The following is a 27,726-nucleotide window of genomic DNA, read 5'->3' on the forward strand; positions in this document are numbered from 1 at the left end:
ACTTTGTAGGGCTGTGGTGTGGGACAAATGAGATAAAGTGTTAAGGGGCTTAGGACCTTAACATAGTAAGCCCTTAATAAATGGTAGCTCCTCTCGCTGTGTCCTCACTCCTACCTCCACCATCATGGAGTGCTGCTGCCACACACACTGCATTAGATAGTCATCTCTTTTCATAGGAAAAGCATCTGGTAAATGCTTTAACGTGTACTCATTGAAACCAGAAAAAAATTATGTACCACATAAGCTTAGATTATGTATAATCTAAGAGAAGGTATAGGACTGATTTGGAAAAACCAGATTGTGTACTGTTTTTCTGGTTTGTCATACTTGGATGTTTATTGAAGTCTTATAGTTTGTCTTACATATTACAGAAAATTTAACTGAGTTTTAAATGAACCTTAGAAATCATCTAGGTAAATATTGTTTTCCTTTTTCCTTTTTTTTTTTCCTATTAGAGTAATTATATTTAGTAAAAAATGTGCTCCTGAAGAGGAAGGATCATTTTTATGTAGATAGTGGCCACCTTCCAGGCAATTATTGAAATAATTTATGCAAAGTACAAGAATGTACTTAGATGTGGCATTGATGAAAAGTTGGCATTCTGATTCTTGTTGATACTTTCCATTAGTCAAAGGAACTGGACACATTTTGTATTAATTTCCAGATGTGTTTCTGTTTTTCCCTTTAATAATGAAGTAGTTTCTTCTCTTATTTTTCATTATTTTTAATACATTTGACAAATATTGTGTGTGAGTGCATTATGGGTACATGATGTGTTTGACATTGTGAAAAATTCAAAGATATATTAGATATGGTTTCTGCTCCCAGAGCTTACAGACTAGTCATACAAATTAGTAACCATAAGACAAAGTAGAAAGTGAGAACCACAGGAAAATAGATACAGAGTACTGTTGGGGTTCAGATGAGGAATGAAGAAGGAGAACTAATTTTGAGCATATACACTCCTAGTTTTGGAATACTACATGGAATACTGAACACATCCACTCTTTGCCAGACACTGTACTAAGCATTTATATACATTAATTCGTTTCACAATAACTCTATGATGGGTAGGTAAATTGTCACCATTTTATAGATAGGGAGACAGGGCTTAAAGAGGCTAAATAACTTTCCAAAGTTACAGAGCTTTGGAAAAAAGAATTAAATCTAGAACTGTCTGTCTAGTGTATATTCTTTCTACTCTTTGGAAGAGATCCCGGTAAACTTAGATGTTTTTCAGGAATTTCAGCTGGGGATAGGTATTTTGGGCATCATGGAATTCTAAAGTGTTATCCATACAAGTTATGCACATAGAATGGTCTCTGATCTCTGGCTAGGACTGCAGTGTCCTTCCTCTTCCTGAGGCTATGCAGGAGTGTTAAATTGCTTACTTGCAGTTGTCCCTGGCATTTCTGATTAGCTCATAATTTAGTACATCTGGCGATTTGGACCTAGAAATTTGAAAGAAACAGAATGTATTAACTATTGAAAGAGGTAGAATGTTTTCTGTAGTGTAGTGCTGAGAAGGTAGACAGTTAACTGGCTCTTATCCTGAAGAAAATGACAAATGGTCAGCCGGTGCCCTTGCTCATCAAAGACTTTCCGTTTATACAGTCCTGTAGTATGGAAGTGATTTGTAGATAAAAGGAGGACCGTGCTATAGAGTTCTTAGAAATAAGAATTTTAGACATTTTAAGAATTAGTTTTACATTACTAATTATATTGTATGAAATTTCTGTTGCCATAGAGATTATGATAAGCATCTTCTTCTGATATTTTTTAAAAAAACACTGAAGGCTGTTTTCTTATTGCATATTACAAAACGATTATATTTTTATATGTAAGCTTTAACATACTTTAAAAATAAGTTTAGGAAAAAATAACAAATTTAATGAAATATCTGTGTTATCTTCTAATTGTGCGTGACTCCACTTGAAATTGATTAGTAAAAGGGTTCCTGTTTATCAGAAAGGGTATGTTTTAAATGTTCATTTCTAAAATGGACAGAAATGTAAAAAGTAGAACATGTTACAAAACATGGTTAGTTATTTAAAAAGTGTCATAAATCGTTTGTGGAAGAAGTATTCAGCTTTACTTTTTGGGTCACTCAGAACGTAAAGCCCTCCTTTCCATTTCTCATTTCTATCAAAATGTCATTGTTTTAATAAGTATGCCACATTGGTATTGTTTTCCTTTCAACCAATCTTAAAATGATTTGTTTTTGTGACCCTTTTATTTATTTTCTGTTTTTCTTGTCTTATTCGTCTGTTTCATAGCTACGACAAGTTTTAAACATTTTATGTTAGAATAGAAATAGAAAGTATAAGCTGATGTAAGTATTTTCAAATCAAAAGCTTATTTTAAAACGAATTTGTCTTCCTTCCTACCTTTCCACTCTCCCATTGTGAAGATCACTACAAAATATTATTTTACTACTCTCACCTCGTATTTTATTAACGAAAGGAAAATTTAAAATAGTTTCAGAAGGTACAGGAAATATTCTGGAAGGATGTATACCAAACTGGTATCAGGGGTTAACGTTCAGGAGAGGAAGGAGGAGGTTGGTGAAAGGGGGATAGTTTTTACTTCATATACTCTATATGGTTTAATATTTGATTTCAATAATTAAAACTCAGTGAATGATAATAACAAAAAATGCTTATTTTACAGGCTTCTCTAAATATGAAAAATGCAGAAATAGAATTATGTTAAAACTGGGATAACTATTGTGTACACCTGAAATTAATATTATATGTTAGCTATATTTTAATAAAAATCTTTTTTAAAAGTGGGATAAAATTCAGAAACAGTATGTAAGAGGCAGTCATTATGTTTGTTTTGGAGGGAGAGTGGAAATGTGATCTGGGAAAACTTTGCAAGAAGTGGTACCTAAGTATCTAAGTGGTACCTAGGTTTTTGTCAGACTATTACAAGGAGAAGGACAGACATTCTAGTAGAAAGAAAAGTATATGTGAAGGCTCAGAAGCCTGACCTAAGAGACTGTGTTTCAGGAATTCCAAGTTGTTACTGCCAGAATAGAAGATAATGGTGATGGGAGGACATGCAGGGAGGAGAAACACTGAGAAAGGAGATTGGGGAAATAGACAAACTAGAGTAAGGGTCTTCTGTGTCCTGCTGAAGACTTTGGATTTTATTATAGTACAGATGATGTGAAACTAATTAAAGGGTGTTCAGCAGGGAGGTGACATGATGAAATACTTTTGTAGAACATTTCTGGGAAGTTTAATTTCAAACATACTTAGAAGGTAATATCATGAGGTATTAGAAAAAGAGATTGTCTATCTTTTTTCTACTTTAAAAGTAAATAAAAACATTTTAAACCTTACTATTTTACAGTTTTCATAAAAAGTCATGTTTTATAAAAGTTAGCCAACCCCAAAAATTGTCTGACTCACTATATAAAAGAACTAATATATAAGATATTACAGTTATTTTTCTTCATATACTTTGGGGCTACTTTTTAGGTGTATACAAGTTTATTAAATCTTCTTAGAGGATTACTCATTATTATATAGATTTCCTCTCTATTTCTGTTAATAATGATTGTGTTTTAAATTTAAACAGGCCATTAGCATAGCAATATGTTAAACCAGTTTTCCTTCTTGTTAGTATTTGCCATGTATGTGGGCAAAAAATCTTTTTATTTTCATCTTTTGTGTGGTTTCTACTTTATGTCACTTAGAATATACATTGCCTTTGTTTTGTATAGAAAGAAATTTACAGTCACTTATGTGTGAATTACTATGCAATTTATTAAAATGATAAATATAAACTTAACTATTCTTAAGCTTTTAATCTTACAGATTTTATTACTTATGAATCAAGTGATATTTAAATAAGAACCATTTTTTCTTAATGTTTAATTAATTCAGAAATTTAATTTGAACTCTAATTATAAATTTGAAAGTCTGATTCTTTAAAGCACATCAGACTCCTAATAAAGCTCATTCACAAATCTAACAAAAATTTTCCAAAAACTCAAACAACTCCTGTAAACAGAATCAATCTGACTTAAAAATTAAGTAAATCAAATTATCTTAAGTGGTTCAAACATTTTAAAAAGAAATCAGTATATACAACACAGTTCATTAATTACAGAATCTTTGTATATATACATGTAATTACAGTTTACACAAAAGTATCATTACTGTAGTTTCAATTTATTTCTTCTCCTAAGACTAATATTCATTCACTATCCAAGGTAAACAGAATTACTTATTTTAATCCTTCTGGAACTGAGTTAATAGCTTGGGATTCTTGATTGGATATCTGGCTATGGGACATAGGACTTGGGAATTCTTTTTGTGATGGATATCTTTTGTTAGCTCCTTCGGATCCTTTCTCTTCTCTATCCTGCTACCTGCTACACCCTGGCTACTGACTTGTATGGACTGTATCAGTGGCTCTGGTGCCTTTTGGTTTCCAGGTTGGAGTGGGGGTGGGCAATGGGCTGCCTTAGCAGGAAATCAGAGAGAAGGAGGAGCGTGAGACAATGGTATTTATTTCCATAGCACATTGCCATATACTGGCTGTGTCCTTCAACAAAGAGTCACCATTCTTTTCAAGACAGTCCTTCCTAAATTCTTTTTTTGGGTTCTTAAAACTACACTTGTTTCTCTTGCCTAGAGTGGCAATGCCTCTGCTGCTACCGTGGGTTACTGAACTGTCCTACATTTTAATGTCTATAAACCCTCTTCAGGTTATACTAAGTAGAATGTGTCGTTTGTTTTTAGTTGGAATCCTATCTGTTGCACAATTCAAACCCAAGCTAGGGTAGTCAGATCTTTACTGCTTGGTTAGTAGGGCTTTCTGAACCCATGCTTTTCACCTGGGACTTAATTAATTATAACAGTCATTTTCCCCCACCCCCCTTTTCTTGTCTTGTTGTTCAGTGCCTTCCCTGAGATAGTGAATCTCTTCAGCTGTACCTAATGGTTTTATTTCAGGGCCATGGCAATGACTTTTTACAACAAATGTGTAATTTCCAGTCTTAAGTTCTGGTATGTATTGAGGGATCCCTTGTATGTATTGAATCCCTTATTTGGGCTGAAAATGGACTTCCATTCATTTTTTCTTTTTGCAATAATTTATTGAGGTGAAATTCACATAACATAAAATTAACCATTCTAAAGTGAACAATTCTGTGGCATTTAGTACATTCAAATATTGTACAACCACCACCTCAATCTAGTTCCACACATTCCCATCATTCCAAAGTAAAACCTCTTAACCATTAAGCAGTTTCTCTCTATTTTCCCATCCCCACCCCCTGCTAACCACAGATCTGTCTTCTGTCTCTATGCATTTGCCTATTCTGGATGTTTCATATAAATAGAGTCAGTTATCTGTGACCTTCTGTGCCTGACTTCTTTCACAGAGCATAATATTTGTGAGGTTCATCCACATTGTCTCAGTACTTCATTCCTTTCTATACAATGATATTACATTATAGGGATATATCACAATTTGTGTATACATTCATTTATTAATGGACATTTGGGCTGTTCCTGCCTTTTGGCTATTGTGAATAGGCTGCCATAAACATGTCTGTACATATATTTATTTCAGTACTTTTTAGTTCTTTGGGTATATACTGAGGAGTGGAATTGTGGGTCATATGGTAATTCTATATTGAACTTTTTGAGGAACTACCAAACTGTTCTCCACAGCAGCTGAACTATTTTTCATTCCCACCAGCAATGTACAAGGGTTTCAATCTCTCCACATCCTTGCCAACACCTATTTTCCTTTTAAAAATGTATTATACTCATCATAGTGAGTGTGTGAGATGGAATCTCTTTATAGTTTTTCATTTGCATTTTCCTAATGACTAATTATGCTGAACATCTTTTATATCGGCTGGCCATTTGTATGTCTTTTTTTGGAGAAATGTTTATTTAGATCATTTGTCCATTTTTTAGTTAGTTTGTTTGCCTTTTTGTTATTGAGTTGAAGAGTTATTTGTTTATTCTGACTACTAGACCCTTATCAGATACAGGATTTGCAAATATTTCTCCCATTCTCTAGGTTGTCTTTCCATTTTTTTGATAATGTCCTTTGATGGACAAAATGTTTTAGTTTTGATGAAATCCAATTTATCTGTTTTTCTTTTGTTGCTTATGCTTTTGATGTCATTTATAAGAAAGACTCCATTGCCAAATCTGAGTTTAGAAAGATTTACCTTTCTTTTCTTCCAAAAGTTTTGTAGTTTTAGTGCATATGGTATTTAGGCTATCAACCCATTTTGTTAATTTTTTTACATGGTACGAAGTAGGTCCAACTTCATTCATTTCCATGTGGATATCCAGTTGTCTCAACACCATTTGTTGAAGAGGCTATACTTTCCCCACTGAATGGTGTTGGTACCCTTGTTCTAAAGTCAGTTGGACATAGATATATGGGTTTATTTCTGTATCTCAATTCTGTTAAATTTGGCTGTATCTCTGTCCTTATGCTAGCACCACACAATGTTGATTACTGTGGCTTTTTATAGTAAGTTTTGAAATTGGGAAATGTGAGTCTTCCCATTTTGTTCTTCCTTTTCAAGATTGTTGTGGCTAATTGGGGCCTCTTCTAATTCCATGTGAATTTGAGGATCAACCTTTCCATTTCTGCAAAACATGCTGTGGTAATTTTGATAGAGATTGCATTGAATCTGTACATTGCTTTGGATAGTATTGACATCTTAACAACATTAAGTCTTCCAATCCATGAACATGGAATATTTTAAAATGTATTTAGGTCTTTAATTCCTCTCAGCAGTGTTTTGTAGTTTTGGATGTACAAGTCTTTCACCTTCTTGTCAAATTTATTCCTAGGTATTTTACTTTTTTGATGCTATTTTATAGATAGAATTGTTTCTTAATTTTCTTCTTGGATTGTTTATGCTAGTATATAGAAATACAACTGATTTTTGTGTGTTGATGTTGTACCTTGCAGTTTTGCTGAATTTATTTAACTCTAGTGAAATTTTTGTGGATTCTTTGAAATTTTCTATATATGTAGGACCATGTAACCTGTGAATAAAGGTAGTTTTACTTCTTCCTTTCCAATTTCAATACATTTATTTCTTTCTCTTCCCTGGTTGCCTTTGTTAGGATTTCCAGTGCAGTGCTGAACAGCAGTGGGGAAGGCTGGTGTCCTTGTCTTGTTCTTGATCTTAGGAAGAAGCTGTTAGGTTTTCACCATCGAGTGTGATGTCAGCTGTGGTTTTTTGTAAATGCCCTTAATCATGTCGAGGAAGTTTCCTTCTATTGCTAGGTCTCTGAGTGTTTTTATTATGAAAAGGCATTGGAGTTTTACAAATGCTTTTTCTGTGTCAATTGAGATGATCCTGTGTTTTTCCCCGTGTTCTGTTAATGTGTTATATTACATTGATTGATTTTCTTATGTTGAACCATCTTTCTATTCCTGGGATAAATTCTACTTGTCATGGTATATAGTCTTTTTTATTTGCTGTTGAATTTCATTTGCTAGTATTTTGTTGAAGGTTTTAACATCTTTATTGATAAGGGATATTGGTCTGTAATTTTCTTTTCTTGTGATTCTTTCTTTGGTTTTGATATTGGCAATATTGGCTTCATAGAATTAATCAGAAAGTGCCCCCCACCCTCCCAGTTCTGTTTTTCAGAGGTGTTCTGAAAGGATTGGTGTTGATTATTATTTAAATGTTTGGTAAAAGTCACCAAAGCCATTTGGTTCTGGACTTGTATTTGCTGAGAGGTTTTTGATTATTGATACAATGTCTTATTATAGGTCTTTTGAGATTTTCTGTTTCTTGAATCAGTTGAGGTAATTTGTGTGCTTCAACGAATTGTTCATGTCCTCTAGGTATATACCATATTTTGCCGTGTTTAATGCACTTCCCTGTATAATGCACACCCATGTCTTTGGCCCAAACTTTCAGGGGAAAAGAAATCTTTCATTTGAATTTTTTAATTCAAATTTCTATCTGTTTACATTTAGGTACTTGTTTTCTGCATCATAAAGGAATTGTAGCGTTTAGTTTTTGATATATTATGGTATGAGAAATTTTATGTAACAAATAATTACAAAACACAAGAACAGATACAAGGTACAAGAAATTTTACATACTGCTAACAAATTTACGACATTTATGCATCCTAGAAGGAAGGCCAAGAACTCTGCATTGTTGCAAGTTTGTCACAAGTTTAACAAAACAGATGATCCCATTCCAGGGTATTATTTGGCATGTGGATATCGTTATTGATTTCTAGAGTTACACTTTTAACTCATAAGCATAAATAAAACAATTAAAAACATTTATACAGATACAGAATTAGTACTTCCCACGTATAATATGCATCCTTATTTTTCCCTCACAAAAAAGTGCACATTGTACATGGCAAAATATGGTAATTTGTTGGCATACAATTGTTCATGCTTAGTTTTTTGTATCTTTTGTCTTTCTTTCCTTCGTCAATTTAGCTAAAGGTTTGTCAATTTTGTTAATCTTTTCAAAGTACCAACTTTTGTTTTCATTTATTCTCTTTATTCTTTTTTGTTCTCTATTTCATTTATGTTCATTGTAATCATTATCATTTCCTTATTTTTGCTAGCTTTGGGTTTAGTTTACTCTTTTTCTAATTCCTTCAAGTATAATGTTAGGTTATTGATTTGAGATCTGTCTTCTTTATTAATGTAGGCATTAAGTGCTATAAAATTTCCTCTAGCTCTGCCTTCTCTGTGTTGCATACGTTTTGTGTGTTGTACTTTCATTTTCATTCATCACTGGTTGTTTTCTAGGTTTTCTTTTGGTATTTTCTTTGACCCATTGCTTGTTTAAGTGTGTATTGTTTAATTTCCACATAGTGATGAATTTTCCACTTTTCTTCTATTGATTTCTAGCTTCATTTCATTGTGGTCAGAGGATGCTTTGTATGATTTGTCTTTTAAAATTTATTGAGACTTGTTTTGTGACCTAACATATGCTCTGTCCTGGAGAGTGTTCCATGTATATTTGTAAAAAAAGAAAAAGTGTCTTCTCTCCCCAGCTTCCCCCCCCACTCCACTCCACTCCGGTTCAAGCCGTTGCTTCTCAGTCTAGTTGTTTCTCAGTCTAGCTGTTAACGTTTCTCAGTCTGTGTAGGACACAGCTCCCTGGCCCAGGCTGGTATTATGAGCCTTGCACTTCCCCCCAGCTGACGGCAGCTTGGCTGCTGGCCGCTCTCAGCAGCCCAGCTCCTGGGAGAGCCGTAGTTCACAGTCTCAGCTGTAGAGGGTGCAGCTCACTGGACCACGTGGGAATCAAACCTGCGACCCTGGTGTTAAGAGCACAGAGCTCCAACCACCTGAGCCACAGGGTTGGCCCCTCATTCACTTTTATAATTCATTCATGCATCCTTAACCACCATATGTAATCACTTTCTAGATAGTTGTGTTCCTGTTTCTGTACCCAGCTCCTGGTAGCAGAGGTGACAGTATCTGTTACCTTGGGCAAATTTAACTTCTCTGAGCTTTGACTTGCTTTTCAGAAATTGAGGCTACACTCCTTTCCGACTCTCTTTCCTCCCTTACTGAGATCTTATGAAGACAGAAGAATATGAACATGAAAGTATTTTCACACATTTAATCTAATTATACAATCTGTTGCTGTTGAAACTCATCAATGCCTTATTTTCTTTTGTCATTGAAATATGAGTCATCAAGAACCATTAAGTAGAAATAAGTTAAAGTGGGAGCTCTGTGAATCTGTTCTCTGTTCCACATATTTTGTTAGTAAATTATGGTTACAGTAGAACATGCAATTTTTTTGGGGATCACTGCAGACTAAAATGCTTGCCTTTGATTGAGCAAAGAAAAGGAAGCAAACTAGGGGAAAACTCACATCATCAAACTTCTTTCAATTTTTCATAATTAAATCTGAATTTAAACATTGCCAGTTACCTAGACTATTAAAGCATAATTTGACTGAAAACCTGTACTCAGTTTTCTGTGTCCTAGAGATCATTCTTAGCTTCTGTTTTCTTTATACTTGTATAAATTTCCATTTTCTTGACACAAGATCCAAAGACTCTCTGTCAACCATTTGAAAATATTATCCCTTAGAGGAAAACACAATAGGAAGATGAGATTGGCTGTAGACATATTTGTATCAAATCTGCTTTTCTGTCTGATTATAGTGTTATTGCTTTTTGTTATTTAAAAGACTCCTATATGCAAATTAAAGTTATGATGTACTTTATGGAAAAAATTTATCCTTACATTCCTTTTAAATTATACTTAATGTACTATCTGTTACCCTTCAACAATGTTAAAACATCTTTATTATATAATTATTGCATTACTTTAACATTTAACACTTTATGGTCTTGATTGTTTTGTATAATGTTATTTTACATAGAAATACAGAATTATTCCATAGACATACTTTACCATATGCAGTCTCCGAATATTTCTAATACATGCTAAATGATTTACCAACCTCTTGCAGGACTCCCCTCACCCATGCATTAATGTATATAGCTAATTAAATATTTGAGTTTCATGTATATTCACTTGTAACACATTGGCAGACATTTCATTATACTCCATTATATGGGAAATGTTGATTTGAGCATGCTATGTTATTTATAAAATATTAAATATGAGATGTTTAGTTTTTTGTTTATGTAGTATCTAAAATGTTTGCCCAAATTAGCCAACATGTGACCATTTTTTAAGTTTGCAGGATATTTTGGTTTATACCAGAATAAAAACTGATTTCCCCCCAATTCCTTAAGAATCGCAAAATTCCATAAGAATTACAAAACTACAAATTGTTCAAGTTCTGGTAAGCCAGGCACTTCAATTTTGGTTCCTAGAACTAATAATTTTCTGTGAGAAATTATCTCTGGTTTTTTTCTGGCTAGTATTAAGAACCATTTTATTGTCTTAACTGTTCATAAAAAATAAATAATGAGAACTCGAGGAGTTTAATACAAACATAGTTATTAAGGAGTGTTAAGTCTTTGTTCACTGTGAGGAAATAAATGTTTAGGAAATTCTTACTGTAAATGTGATTATAACAGTTTCCCAAAGCCAATAAAATAAGTATTTGGTCAGCTAATGAAAAATTCAGTCAGTGCAATTAAGCAGCTAATGTGAAGACATTAATCAGAATTTCAAAGCTACTAAGTACCACTTACTATCATCATGTAGACTCAAGTGCTTTTCACTCATCAAGTCTCAGCAGTGTCCTTTCTTGTTCAGGGTAAACTTCTTTAGGAGTAAGGATATTTCCAAAATTATAGCTTCTTACTGTGTTCAGAAATGTTTTCTTGAGACACATGTAGCATTTCATTTTTTAAAAATCCATCTTCTTAGTTTATGATATATCTTGCAAAAAACCTTATTATTTAAGAGGGGAGTCAGGTACTTTGGTCTCTACCCAGAGCTCTTTGCCAGGAAAAAGATAGAGGATCTCTGCATGAAGAAATTCTAACAATATGCATATTCCTTGTTTTAGAGTAAATTTGAATACAAAATGGAGTCCTTATAAGAAACACTTTACAGTATGGACCCAGACTTAAGGCTGAATAAATCTTTGGTCTTTCTTCTCTGTAACCACAAGACAAGGGCATAGGCTGTTGGGGTATTTTCTAAAATTTCTTTATAAGCACATACTTTATTTTTTATGAATCAAGATCTCATGAGTATTTTTAGTGTTTAAATTATATTATGCTAGTATATGACATTTACATACAATTGGACATATTTTTTTAAATATATGAATTATTATTAAATCAGTTCTGCTGAGTACAGATGGAGAAAATCATACAACAGAGCAGATTGGTGCTAATTAGCAATGATTTTGCACAAACTCATGGTTGGCTTCTCTCTTTTCCCAGATAACCACTTTCCCAAATCCTTCATTCCCACCTTCCCTCTTTCACATTCAGCAGCTAACCTTTTGACCCACTACACAGAGAATACATAAGTATGAATTTATTCTCACAAAAGCCACACCCCAACTATAAACTTGTCTATGTTTGCACACACTGTTAATGCCTGTCCATTCTTAGAGGCAGAAGGGCCTACCGTGCGTCTGAGGATAATCCTGCCACCTGTGTTCTGGGGTCTACTTTGCCCTTCAACTCAGGGATACTAAATCATCAAGTTGGTCTTCACCCCTTTTTCAGATCTCTCTTAGAATTTTAACGTACCATATGAATATACTCAGATTTCCATTCGAAACAACTTACTTCATCAATCCTAAATCTTCCTCTAATTATTGTCCTTTCTCCTATATTCATCAACAAACTTTTGAAAGAAGTTTGATATTTGCTGTCTCCACTGCCTTATTTTTTATTTATTCCCCAACCTAGTTAGTACATTTTGGCTTTTGCTTAGAATCTGATTTTGCTAATTCACCATTGACTTCCCAGTTACAAAATTGGATTTGTTATCTTGTAGTCCTTGTCTTACTTTACCTCTCCGCCAAACCACTCTCTTTTCCTCAAACTGTGTGTTTCCTTTGTTTTGTGACACTACTTAGTCTTCTTGCATCCTCTCTGACCTCTCCTTTGAAATCTTTTTTGACTTTCTTCCTCTGCTAAAGTTGTTATTGTACAAAGACCCTCCTTGATCTTGTTCTTTTGGTCTCATTAACTACGTGAGTACCTACCGTGTTTCCTCGAAAATAAGACCTAGCTGGACAATCAGCTTTAATGCGTCTTTTGGAGCAAAAATTAATATAAGACCCAGTTGGAATGGAATGGAATGGAATGGAATTATTACTGTAATTCCATTCCATTTAAGTTTGCAGGATATATTGGTTTATACCAATATATATTGGTATATGGAATGGAATGGAATGGTATATGGAATGGGTCTTACATTAATTTTTGCTCCAAAAGACGCATTAGAGCTGGTTGTCCAGCTAGGTCTTACTTTCAGGGAAACAGGGTACTAGGTGCTAGGCTCTGTCCTAGGTTCCTCTTGTATATTGTTCCTGATAATTTATAACAACTCTGAGTAGTCATGTAACTTTCCTGAGTTTACTTCTAAGGAAATAATCAGAATTAAATACCATATCTGTTTGATTCTAAAGCTAAAATAGTTTTCAAACTTTTAAAAGAAACAGAATAGTTTTTTCTTTTAAATCTTCCTAGGATCCCAAAATATAAAACAGATGAAAGCATGACAACTCTGTTAAAGTGGGGGTAACAGGTCCAACCTTGGCCCTCCTCCCCATTCTGCCCTCACGATGCCCTAAAGGTACTTACTTAGAACCCAAGGGCTCTGCAAAAGCCAGTTAAAGTTACAGTGATTTATGTAAAATACCAAGCCTGTATTTATTTGTTTTAAACCCAGATTTCCTATTGGATCCTGGACATTTGTATTTTTCTACCTGCGTGTCTGACAAGTACCTCAGTTCCTTAAGTTCACAATGGAACTATCTTCTTTGTGAAACCTATTCTAACTCTTGTACAAGACTTGTTGAAGATTTTTTCTTGCTGCTGCCTCACGTGTAATTAGACAGTTGATGTCCTTAGCATCATAGCCCCTAAAGGCACTCAGAGTCATTTTCTTTTCCTCTTTTTTCACCCTCTCTTTCTCCAATCTGTCTTTCATACAAAGATTTCTAAAATTCAGGTCAGATTGTATTACTCACCTACAAACATTCTTCACAGGTCCACATTATATATTTTTAAAAATATTTAAGGCATATAAGTCCCTTCAAATTTGACACTCAGAATACACCATGTTCTCTCAGGTCTCTGGACATTGTATACTTTTCCCCATTCTTGAATACCCTCCTAGCCTCTTTATCTACCTGGCAAATTGTTGTTCTTTCATATGTCAACTTATGTACTATGTTTTCTGCAAACACTATCTTGAATTCTCCAGGCTGCCAGTTCTCTTATATTTAAAAATTGTTTACCTTTGTTTCTTTCTTCACCCTAGACTTTAATCACCTTGGTAACAGGGACTGTCATTTCATTTGGTACCTAGCACAATACTGGTACAAAGTAAGAGTTCAAAGATACATTTATTGAATAAGTGAATTCTTTCCAAGAAGATAAAAAATAAATTAATTTATCTGGGTGTCAGCTGCTTTATCTGTTTATGAGGCAGTGGGATAAGAGGATTTCTAAAGTTCTCTTTCAGTTTTAAGATTCTGTGTTACTTCCCTTATTGTACTGTCTATACTTTTTTTTACTCACTGTTCTCATTTATTTTACAAAACATTTAAAATTTATTTTCAATAACTACATATGTAGGATTAATTTGATCAGTGTATTTAAAGGATGGGATTCTATCCCCTGGGTATTTATTTTATATTATTTTAAATAAAATCTTTTCTTTAGTTCCATAAAATATTAGTTTTTATAAATGGAGGCCAATTAGGAATAAAATATGTCAAAATAATCTTAGTTTGGATTTTTCTTCTTTTTTACTTTTTGTTGACTCATTGTGGCAGGTCCACCCGAAAGCATGATCTAGAGAAAAGAAAACTGTGTGGCTTATTTTATGAACTTGGTATGACAGGTGGAAATAACTTTTGTCCCAAATGGTGGAATTCAAGAAAATAGGAATTTTTCCTTTCTTTTTATCCTTTTAAATTAATGAAATAAGAAATCTAGGTTTTTAACTTTAAAGAATTTTTATAATGTATAAGCAGGTTCTGTAAAACTAAACGTGTAAAACTTATGATTTTCAAAACAAGTCATATGTAAATGATTGGAATGTGTTTTTATTTAAAATATTATACCAGCCTGTGCAGTCATAATGCATTGCCAAAAAATGTAGTCTGGAAGCAAAACAGAATACTGAAAGTAATGCCATATAATTTTTTAAATAAGAGGAAAATGTTTTCTTTACACATAAAGTTTTTGGTTCAAATGGTATTTAACCAATTATCTGACCAGTTTATTAAAGCACTCTATTCCAGAAAAACTTCATTTTTGATAAAATTGATTGTATTAGCACATTATTTGTGATAATGGGCATATGTCCCCGCCACCCCCAAAGTGATGCAGTGGGTTTGCTTTTGGAAGAGAGTGCAAGTTTTCTGTAGGCTTAAGTATTAAAAACGCTTCTTAAAAACTTGCAATTGTTATGCACTAAACCAGAACTCCTGGAGGTTTTTCAGATTTTATTGCTTACAGTCACTGGTCCCTTGAGTAGATATTTTATAAACCTGTTTCTACTTGCTGGAAAATAGAATTTTCCATAATTAAGAGAAAACATCAGTTATTTTATCCACTTGACTTTGTCTTTGCTTGTTATTGTTTGCTTTAGAGATTTATCTAAGTTATTGACATGATTCAGATTCCTGTGTATGAAACAGAGCTTTTGAGAAGGTGCTTTGAATGGAAAAATAAATATCTTACAAAATATCTAGCTTTGGGTGTGTCCAGTTCTATTTGAATTTCTTGTTTTTCTTTGCATTCACAGCTATATTCCATTATAGTATAGATCTTTGAGTATGAAATGGGTTAACACACTGAGAGTTCAGGTTATGAAACCAGATGATAAAATCTCAAAGCAATTTTTAGATATATGTATTAAAGAAAATACCAATATTTATATTTAAATTATTTTACACTATACGTTATACCCCATTTTTCTGTCATTATTATAGGCATTTTCTAATTTCCAGGAAACTTTCCCATCTTCCTCAGTGACTGATGTGCCACCTGAGTTCCTTTCAATACTCTGCCATCTTCCTCCACAGCTTTATAATTTGTAGTGGTAATTTTTCATATCCTCTGTATTTTTATTCACCATCTATTATCCTGGCCATTCTTTAGTTCTATTTCTTATCTAACCAGAATCTTGATTCAATTTTAAAATTCTAGACTCTGTGTTTACAAGTTAGGATGATTTTTAAAAAGTGATAGCTGTTTAATGAGTAGATATTTATCTTGCTATCAAGAAACTTATCTAACAAGGAATGTATAACATTTATAAATAGCCATGGTACTTATAAGACAGGTGAGAGATAAAATACTATGTACATTCATAGGAGGAAAGAATTTTACCTGGGCAATCCACAGGAGGTTACATCTAAAATATTGTTAAATACTTCGAACATAGAGAAGTACAGACAGTAATATAATAAGAAAAATTAAAATTCTGCCATTCAGAATTAACAAATGTTATTTTCAGAAGTCTAAAGGTCATATCTCTTCCCATTCTGAACAAAACAAAGGTCAGAGAATGCTTAGACTTCCCCTCTTCTAATTTCTTTGCTACTTTTGTTAGTGTATGGTGGTGGTGGTGGTATTTTTGCTTTATCTTTGCTCCTTGTATCCCTTTCTTCCCATTGGGGTTTAATTTTATTCTTGCTGAAATATTTCCTTTAGTGGTTCTTTCAATTTTCTGTCTTTTTAGCTTTGTTAAATTCTTCATGTTTTTCCTCATATTGTCTTCCAATTCACTTAATTTTCTCTCAATCTGTAATCAACTATTTAACCTGTCCATTCAGATTTTTATTCCAAGAATTGCTGTTCAATTTTTTTTAAAAAAGAAAATACCTGTATTTTTCATATTGTCTCTTTCTTGCTCTATGGCATCTATTTCTTTCTTCATTTCTTTTACTCGAATACACTTGACCATTGTAATGTGGAGGTTAGGGCTGCTGACCCCTGTACAGTTGAAAAATCCATGTATAACTTTTGACTGCCCTCCAAATTTAACTACTGTCCTTCATTATCTGCAAGGGATTGATTCCAGTACCCCTCCCCATACACACACACAGATACCAAAATTCGCGGCTGCTCAAGTACCTTATGTAAAATGGCATAGAACAATGCATACAGTCAGCCCTCAGCATCCTCAGATTCCCATCGGCAGTTGGTTGACTCCACAGATATGAAACCTGGGGATACAAAGGCCAACTGTATATTTATTGAAAAAAATCCACTTATAAGACCTGCATAGTTCAAACCCATGTTGTTCAAAGGTTAACTGTATACTTCTTTTGATGTTTCTTTTTAGATTCTCTTATCATGAGTTTGTCTTGACATTGGTTATGTCTTCTTTTATAAGTGAGGTTCGTTTTATTTTTTTAAAGCTATAAACCCCTTTTTAGTGGGAGTTGTTTTCCCATGAGCCTTGGATTGTGAAGGCATATTGATACAGAGATTCATGTTTGCTTATATAAGACCAGGTATAATATAATATAATAAATATAATAAATATAATATAATATAATATAATGTATAATAATATGTATAAAATATAATATAATATATGTATATATTGTATATATACATGTATATAATATAATATATATACTATATATATATACAATGTATACAATATATACAATGTATATATATATACAATGTATACAATGTATACAATGTATATATACAATGTATATAATATAATATAATATAATGTAATACTGGGTCTTACGTTAATTTTTGCTCCAAAAGACGCATTAGAGCTGATTGTCCAGCTAGGTCTTATTTTCGGGCAAACACGGTGGGAAATATATATATATGTATATTATATACGTTTTACCAAGAGTCATATAAAACAATGCTGAGTCCTTTTCATTCTCATTATTCTTCCTCCTCTACTCCTTCAGATCCTATATTTTGAATCCCACTCATTGGTGTAGGAGATGGAACAGACGCCACACTGGCCAAAAACTCCCCGTGTGCGCTCTTTTCCCCTCACTGTGGTCCCACTTCACATCAAAGAGCCCCTCACCCTTATATCTTGATTATCATTTCCTTGCTTTAACTTACAGATTGGCCATATTTACATGTTTAGTTTTACATGTTTTACATGTTTAGTTTTACATGTCCAGAACTTTATATAAATGGAACATGCTCTCCGTATTTTCTGTAACTTGTTTTTGTTTTGTTTTATTTTTGCTTTTAACTCGGCATTGTGAGATTCGTCAATGTTGATGCATGTCATGTATGAGTATATAACTGTAGCTCCTTTGTTTTCACTGCTGTATAGTATTCTGCTGTACAAGTAATAGTAGTTTATTTGTTCATTCTTCTGTCAATGGACATTTGGGTTGTTTCTTTTGTTCTTTTGCTATGAGAAACACTACTGTTATAAATACCACGAATAGGTCCCTTGGAGTCTCTAGACGGAGAAATCTAATAGGTCTCCTGTCCCCGTCTCAGCTATTATTATCTCCCTAAAATGACAAGAAAGGGTCAAGCAGAAGTAGCAGATTCTAACTCCTCTCCAAGTGGCTTACACCTCTCTTGCTTCTACCTCCTTTTCAAGTTCAGGGGACGGGCGTGTAGGAGGTGTTGGCAGGAGATGGCAGCATGTGGTAAACCTGAACACTCCTTTCTCTTCAAAATAGCTCAGCTTCTGTATTAGTCGACATTGTCCAGAGAGAGAGAGAGAGAGAGAGAGAGAGAGAGAGAGAGAGAGAGAGAGAGAGAGAGAAGAGAGAGAGAGAGAGATTGATTATAAATGGAAAGAAAGAGATTTACTATAAGGTATTGGCTTATGTGATTATGGAAGCTGAGAAGTCCCATGATTTGCTGTTTGCAAGCTGGAGACCCAGGAAAGCCAGTGGTGTAGTTCGGAGGCCTGAGAGAGAACCACTGGTGTAGATGCCTATCCAAGTCTAGATGCCAGTCTGGAGCATCAAGGCAGGCGAAAATGGATGTTCCAGCTCAATCAGGCAGAGTGAATTCAGCCTTCACTTTTTTGTTATTCTCAGCCCCTCAATGGATTGGATAATAACCAACCATATAGGGGAGGGCCATCTGCTTTACTCAGTTCGCCAATTCAAATGCTAATCTCTTCCAGAAACACCCTCCAGATTAGCCAGATATCTGGGCATCCTGTGACCCACTCAACATAATTTCATGTTGACAGTAAAATTAACTGTGGCTTCTTTTGTCATATTATATGTTGTAGTTCTCTAAGCAGATGATTTAGGTCCTTCTCTTCTCATTCTATCCCCTCTTCCTAAATATTAGCACCTCCTCCTATGGTTTCAAATGCCGTCTAAATACTGATAACTCCCAAATTGTTATCATAATTTTATAACTTTCTTCTTAGCACTTGGCCCATATATCCAGCTGTCACTCTGCATCTCCGCTATTGTGTCTCTTCTATAATCACTTCAGAATCAAGTCTAAAATTAAACTCATGATCTTTTCTTTCTCTTCTGTCCCACCCCAGTTTGCTCCTTTTCCATTATCTCAGTGAGGGCATCTTCCCTGTTGCAAATGACTAGAAAGCTGGAAGTTGACCTTGACACTTCTTTCTCTTTCTCTTACCCTGTGCCCATATTCACTCATTCTGTTGGTCCTTAAATGTCTATTGAACCAGTACTTTTCTTTATTTCCACTACCACTGCCCTAATCCAGGCTCCAGTGTCTCAAGCCTGGAAAAGAGAAACATTTTTATAAGGAGTGTCTATGATCAACTACTGCTTTTCTCCAACCCATGGTACTGCCAAAGTAGCTTTATTTAAATTACCACGTTCCTAATAGTAACTTTTCAGTGGCTGTCCATGGCCCTATGAATAAATTTCAGTTGTTAACATTTCCTGTAAGGAATTCTTCTGGATACTTTTTGCCTGTATCTCTATTCTTCCTGAGCTGGAGCCATATTTCTCCCCCTGTGTTCTTAGTGTGTGCCGTGGCTTCTTGCTGCTTCAGGCCCGCTCCTCCCTCTGCTGGATCTCTGCTCCACGCCTCTTGTTCGTGTGCGTCCTTTGGGTCTCAGCTTAATTCACTTCTTCAGGGAGACCTTTTCTGAACTTGCTCATGTTGGCTTCCCTTTTTATCCACCCATAACACCTGCACTTTCTCATTCATAATTTTCACTATTCAACATCTTTTCCCCCGTTGAATTATAAGATCCATGAAAACATGGAATGTTCGCTCTGTTTTATTCCAATGGTTGCTTCAATACCTGGCACATATTAGGCACTCAGTATTTTTTTTTTTTAAAGAATGAATGAGCTGCATACAAAATTTCTGCATTTTACTTGTCCTATCCTTGGGGAAAAATTACTCATCTTGCCTTTATAAAGATGTGGTGAAACTTCTGGCACATGTCTGTTATTAGCATGTAATTCATAGTAAAAAATTACATTAAACCATCAGAATCAGACACATGATTTTTTTTTTGAATTTTAAGAAATTCAGAAACTAGGATATTTATTTTTATAATATCTATTGCATCACTACCATGGAAGTAGCACTTGTACCTCACTGGAATATACAAAATCTACATATGATTGGTTATTTTTATATGACCCTGATGTGACTTATTATTTTTAGATTTTTAAATGAAACTTTGCCTTCCCCTCTCTCCACTGGGTATTACACATATCTTGAATAAATTATTAGAAATGAGTATCATAATGTTTTAAGAATAAGTAAAAACGTTATACCATTTCTCTGCTTAATCTCATCTAAGCATCTAAGCACAATACTGTAATTAGCCAGACATACTATTATGATTGTTGCTGAGGTAAACATCTTCTGATTTTGAGAAGTATATTTAAGATTTATCCAAAATCATTTGATCTGTTGGCTATTGTTTTTATGGCTCTTTTGAAATATATCCCATGAAACCTGATTCCTGAGATAGTCCTATATTTGTCTGTATTATATAGATAAAATCTATTCTGAGTGGTCTATCAGTTGAGATATCCAGAACTGACAACTGCCAATTGTTCATAGAATATGTTACAGCTATATCTTCTCTGTGTTCAATAGTTGCCACACAAATCAAGGAAGTATTCCCTTCGTTATGTAGTTACATTAACTTTCAGTAATAGCTAGCCTGTCCTAAAATACCTAGTGTGCTTTTTGATAGCAATAATTTGCACAGTGTACTTCAGCTATAATTCAGAAAGGCTTATTTGAGCAGTCTGTATTCAGCTATACATTGGGCATCAGGTGACTTTTAATTTCCAAATTGAGCTTCGGTCTTCGGATGGTCTAAAAGTCTGGAATAATTGGTTACTTGATTCCCAAGTGTATTGGTATAAATTTGAAATCAGCTTTAATAATGAGTTTATTCAAATTCTGTTACTTGCTGGCCAGATAATAACGTGAAGAGTCACATCGTGACTGTTGGTGGAAGCTTGTCATCATTTCGCTTGGAGTTCATGAAGCCATGTGTTTTTATAAACAAACTATTCAGAATTATGGAGAGTTCTGACTTATAGTGCTTTCCTCGTTTATCTTAGAATATATGATCATCAGTTTCCACCTGTAGAATTTGTCCATTATTCTGACGCCTTGATTAGGTTAGAATACCTGAGCACTAACCTCAGTTTTCAGAATGTTTCTGCTCTTTAGTGGTCATTGTCTGAGCACACTATTGCTCTGATTGTTTTTAAATCTCATTGAGATAGACTCCAGGTTGTTAATGTAAATCTTTTATAGCTTTGGCTGAATTTCTTACAAGAGCTCTTGGTCTTGACAGCTGAGATCAGATGGCTGATCTCTCTTAATGGCACTTATATTTGAGTTTTGTAGGCTGACAGGCAGAACTACTTGGCCCTGGTCTGTTTAACGCATGATGGCTTTAAATGCAGACTTTAAAAAATGGGCCACCTTGTAAAAATAAAGTCTTAGTCTCTAGAGTTCACTCCCTTTCTTAGTTTAAACCAGTCCAAGTTTTTAACTCGATGGTTTTTTTTCTTTTAATTCTCCATAGGGCCTTGGTAATTTGAGGTAGAGGAAACTAATATGAACTTCACATTTTCATTTGAATTTAAATTCCAAGATTCTTTGATTCTCTGGAGGCAAAGTGTTTCAACGGTTTTCATGAGGAGGTTATGACTGGAGGGGAAGAGTGCTGCCTCTTGGTCTTGAATGACGACCCCTGCCCTCTGCCCCTAGCTGAGAACTCAAAGCATTGTTGAATAGCACTAAAATGAGCTGAGTCCAAGGCTTCAACCAGATGGTCAATGTGGGGCTTTTAAAGGAAGGAAAATGGTAAAAGAGTAATCTCAGAGGAACTCTCTTATGTTAAAGAACTGAGAAAATGAAGTCTTTCTGAAGCTAAGTGTAAATTATACCACCTTCTTTGGGAGCAAAAGCTGCTAAATGCGACAGAAGAAAATGACAGTGTAGGAAATCAAAGTTCAGGAACAAACTTCAAGTGTGGTTTTTCTGATGCTTAATCCTCTCTTACTACTCCCCTCTCAGGATCCATTGCCTCCTTCTCCTCCCCCTTCTCCACAGTCTATTTGAAAGGGATTTTGATGGGTAATGGCAAAAGAAGGCAACTTTAGACAGAATATAAATTAGGGCATAAAATGCCCTTTGTATAGGGATTATCTTAGACATACTTTTGAAAACATACTTTTTTTAGCCTTATTAAGAAAATAATCAAAGGTATGATTTTTAATCTTTGAGTTTAGTCTGCTTTCAGTAAAAATAAGGTATAGGTACCAAAATAAGCAAACTTCCCTCCCCCCCCCTCTGGTTTCTGCTTATAAGATTTACAGGTATTTAAAATAAACCCATGAAAAACAGAAATACTGCCCTGGGATTGGCTAAATAGTCAGAGCAATTACCTCTGGGCTCCAAAGTCCAACTGAGCTTGACTTTTGGAAATAAATTTGGCTAAGACTTCTTCCTCATTCTGCTGTATAAAGGTGTACATGAAATGATACTGACCTCTGCCAAAAACCCCAGGAATCCTACTCAGTGATGTACTTGTAACGGTCATGAAAGAATTAAAACAACACAGATGTGAATTAATGTGAAAAAGTAGGCAAAACACAAAATTCTCATTGTGTGGTTTCAATGTGGCAGATCCTTTAAAATACTTTGGTGTACCACAATAATTAAAGTGTTTAAGAACATTAAGATACCTAGAAAATAAAAGCCCACAGTAGAATAACAAGAATGAACTATGTTTTATTTTTTTTTAATTGGAATTAATGTAGGTTGCCATGGTGAAAATAGGTTGAAATATTTAACAGTAACTGCTTTGTGCAGCCCTAGAGATCAAAAACAGCAATGTAAATAGGCAGGTCTTTAAAGAATCATTCCCACAGACATGTTTAATGTAAATGATTGCTAGAAAGGAAATGCATTTTCTTCAGTGCTATGCAAAGAAATTTTAATTGACTTGGTTTTGGCACTGAGAATCTACAACTTAGCATTAATAACTCAAATTTTAAAATATTTGCTCATTGCTCTGGATTATGACTGCATTCAAGAAACACTATTTTCAAACACTAATTAATCATTTAAAATAAACTTTTTTTACACATTTATGGCATCAATGAGTATGACTGTTTATTACATTTTACCTATAAAAAGTTGAACTGTTTTATATACTCTTTATGGAAACAGTGCACAGTCATAAATTAAAAGATGCAACTGTTTTGGATATTTTACTGGTGGTCCTATGTTTTCCTGCCAGCAGTGCAGCTGTTTCAGGTTTCTCAGGATAACATATAAAAAGGTGTATGTACACTGCAAGTTTATGCTTGAATTGCCGAGCCAGATATGGTATGACTCAACTTTCCCAGAAGCAAGTTTTACCAAAATGTGATGAATCAAAACAGCTAGTTGCACAGTGGTTTGTATTACAGCTATGAAAACCAATTCTCATTTATGATAGTTGGCTTCTTAAGGTTGACAGACATTCCTCTGTGGTGCTTGAATTTTGCCATGTGTGAACAGCCATTGGAGGTGCTAAGACTATACTTTTCTTTTGAGGGTCTGATGAAAGGAAAAAGAGTGATACAATATTATCTGGTGTATGGATAAAAATTAGCTGGAAACTTGTATCAGGAATGCAACATTGCATTTCTAAGATTCTTGTAAAAATATTACTCCCTTATTACTTGTGTGATAGTTATTGCGTTCCCAGTGATAGTATGCTGTTCCAGGTTGATTTTTAGACTTTCTAAGGTGATTTAACACTTACCTCATTTCTCATGCTTCGGAGTCTTAACAGTTTGACATTTTATTGTATCCTGGGAGGTAATAAACAGATATCTTTATGGCCATGAAGTAGGTTTAGTGAATTCCTATTTAAATCCCATAGGACCTAACGTTCTATCAAGAGTTTTGACAGTGACTGTTTAATAACAGTAGTCTCCAAAGTGGGATATATTCCACTGGGGTATGTCAGATGGGATATAGGAGAACTGTTATTGAAACTTTTATTTAAGTATTTTTATCTCATCCTTTAAATATTTCTATTATATATTTTGTAATATACTTGCATTAGTATATTAGGTATATAATTATGTATCATGTAATAGTATACAATTACAATGTATTAATATACATATATACCAAATATATACAAAATGTATATAATTTATAAATAAGTATACAAATTTTGGAGATGCATGCTCAAATATTTTTTACTGCTATAAATATACTATCGAAAAAGTTTGGAGATCGTTGCTCAATAAATATTAATTTCCTTTCTCCTTCCACTTTCCCCTTTCACCTTTGGCAGAGAAGCAAAGAATTGAGTTAACACCTTGATTTGTGGCAATGTGAATAAATTATAGCCGATTCCAGGAGCTCATGCCGTGTCTTACTTTGACCAGTTTTTCTACTTGGCCTCTTATATTGCCATATATTTTTTAATCACACAAGCTTATTAAACATGGATACAAATGAAAAACAGACTTGTTATTATGTTAGAAATAATAAGTTGCTCATGCATCAAGACTTTGACACACAGGAAGTTTGAATGAATGAGTAGAAAAGTTTCCAAGTTATTAAAATGTTCTGGTACCTGATTTATTCATTTGCCATACCCGTAATGCTAAGGCGGGTGAAGCTCCTTTACTTCCTGAGGCCTGAAGAAACAATGTGGTTTCTTAAACTAAGAATTAAAGCAAAGCTGGAAATATTTGTTTTCCAACAGTGCTGGTAATCATGTTGACAAGTTGCCCTCTTTGGCTAGGATTCTCCCATGTTTTAGGCCTGTTTGTCTATCTTTATCAAGGTGGAAATTTTTAATTGTTAAATAATATGCGTGTCATTGAAGAAAAATAGTGTGTAGTACACTGTCTTTTGAGATCAGTTCAAAAGATTCTTCTGTATTTAATATGGGACATTCTTTTGAACTCAGGCTCAGTCTCAGAGATTTCTTGGACATGTAATTTTCTAAGGTTTCCTTTCCTATAAGATAGGAGACAATATATTTTGTAATATTAAAGTAATTTTGAAGCACCTAGTATGTTCTCTCCCCTCCTCCATTTGTTTAGGTATTTGTTTCAGAACATATTTGTGTAAAATATTCAGTATGTAAAATATTAATAATACAGTAGGATCATGGTACTGTATTGTGTTCAGAGTATGCCAGGAAGAAGACCAGCAGTTAGATACCCAAACCACAGCCAACAAAACAAATTAGTTCTAAAATTTGGGAACAGTCAACATTTTAGTAGCAAGTACTATTTTTGAAACCTTGTTTAGAGATGTTTTTAGATCTTCAAGTAATTTGTTTATAATGTAGTACTAGTTTAGGTACTCTATGTACAGTGGTATGTTTCATTTTAAAAGGTAATAATGCATTTATAAAGTTTGAACATTTCAATTCAGAATTCCTCTTTAAAATTTGTATTTGTTTTACTATTACTTTTAAAAAATGTTTTAAAATGTTAATTTTTATGTGCTTTTTATATCAATGCTACACTTTTTGTTTTGTTTTAGGTATTTAAACCATGTCAGAGCTGCGTCTCCACAGGACCTTGCTGGGGGCTATACTTCTTCTCTTGCTTGTCACAGAGCACTACAGGATGCATTCAGTGGGCTTTTCTGGCAGGCCAGTTAACCTTTATTTCTCCTTTATAATATCTGGGCCTTAGTGCCGAACCAGGGAGCTAGCAAAAGGAAAGCAGACTTGTAAAATTATAGCCATATGCAGCTGCACAACAAGCTACCACTAGCAGCTGTGTTAGAAGATTTCTAAAGAGAAAATTTCAGAACTAAACTGAGTAACATAGTGGATATTTGTGGAAAAGATTTATTTTTTACTTACACTTTCCTGAGAGGGATTGAAGTTGGAAGTCTCTTCTGAGGAAGATATGAATAATATTTACCTATGTATATTTGAGGTTGACAGACTTGTAAAATCTTTTTTAAAATAAAGCTAGACTTTATATTAAGTTTTGTGGTTTTTCTCTTATTACTGTGTTTTACTTGAACACATTATAAAATGCCATTTTGAATACGACATTTAGTGTTAATATCCAAGCCTATTATTTCTTCTCATAAAATGTTCCTTTTTTGCCCAATGTCTTCTTAATACAAGTCCAGACAAGTGAATATATTTCCTTCTACCAGCAGGTTGTGGCAAGTAAAACCTCACCTGTGATAATGTCACTCTCTTAATATTAAGGACTCAGTGCCTGTTTTGAGCAGTGGAAAGTGAGACAAACCTTGATCAAGGTGTTATAGTTCCCAGCTGTGAGCCACACTTAGGATAAACCAGAGCAGAGGATTAACCTGGTTTAATGACAAATTCAAAGAAGTAAGTTCATAAAATTTAATACTTAAATGGCACCTTTCACCTCAAATGTGAACTCATTTTATGATGAAACCTTGGAGACTGGAATGGATACATTTTAAATGAAATTTCCTTATGAGACGCTGATGTAGTTTTTGTTGAGACTTCAAAGGCTTTTTAGTATACCCAGGATTTTGCTTAAAGAGTTTGGATGTGGATTGGATGGATATTTGTAGAATCTCAACCTTGTATGACTCTGTTACATAGACCACTGGGTATGACACAGTTTGTGAAGGAAATTAAGGGATTTCCTATCAAATCTCCATTACAACAGATGTTAATTTTATGGGTGGAAAGTTATGTGAAACAAGATTAGTTATATTAGAGTGGAATATCCTTATATAAAAATTCCATCTTATTTGACTAAGCAGGTATTAATTTCAGGAGTACATCTTCATCTTTACAGTACTTCTAACCATCTTTGATAATTGAGAAAACCAAGACATTGAATAATTGCGTAGGCCAAGATCATATACACAAGGTAGTCAAAAGCCAGAATTAGAACACAGGTTTTTTGTTTTTGTTTGTTTGGTTTTTTTGCTTGTTTTTTTGTCTAGTTCTATCTATACTCTTACCAGGCTGCATCCTATTTCTCATTCTCTTAATATTCCCCAATTGAGGATTAGCATTTTAAGTACAATCTATAATCTATTCAAAGACTAGTGAGAATACTGGACCCGTGGTTAAGCTGTACTCAACTGCCAAAGTTTGGTATCCAGTCATTAAAAAAGAAACACTTTTATTACTTGTTCTCAGTACCTTGTATGATGTATTTAAATGGAATTAACTAATTAATATAACATTTCAAAAGCTTTCAAAACTTTTTGAGCCTACCTTAATATTGTAGAGATTGCCTGCACTTGATTTGGCAAATTAATTTGAAAACTTTTATACTATTTTGACCGTACTATTGCCATACTTTGTTCAATAGGCCAAATTTAGAAGTTGTTAACTCACCCTATTAGGTCAAAGGGAATGGGGAAAGATAACCTAATGACAACAATTCACTAAATAATAGAAAAATTCTAAGTTGATGAGGTTGTCCCATATCCTCCCAGTGATTTTCTCTGAGACAAAAGGCTATACAAATCTTTTCATGTACGTGAATTAAGTCTTTTAACATTTTACAACACTAGCACAGAAATAATTGCTAACAACTACTGAGCATATGCCAAACACCGAGCTTCATGCTTTGTGCATTATCTAATCCTTAAAACAGTACTAGTATTATTTTCCCCACTTTAA

General features: G+C 34.0%; 1 protein-coding gene across 1 annotated transcript in view; it reads left to right on the forward strand.

The window, feature by feature from the left end:
* The window catches only part of MNAT1 (MNAT1 component of CDK activating kinase), a 185,156-nt gene extending 159,076 nt beyond the window's left edge, over window positions 1–26,080 (forward strand). The window contains exon 8 of the mRNA XM_081049597.1: window positions 25,626–26,080. Within this exon, the coding sequence (XP_080905723.1) occupies window positions 25,626–25,746 (121 nt within the window). The 3' untranslated portion in view covers window positions 25,747–26,080. The remainder of the gene's footprint in view (window positions 1–25,625) is intronic.
* The last annotated feature ends 1,646 nt before the right edge of the window (window positions 26,081–27,726 follow it).

This window comes from Rhinolophus hipposideros, assembly GCF_964194185.1.
Source record: "Rhinolophus hipposideros genome assembly, chromosome: 5".
Lineage (NCBI taxonomy): Eukaryota > Metazoa > Chordata > Mammalia > Chiroptera > Rhinolophidae > Rhinolophus > Rhinolophus hipposideros.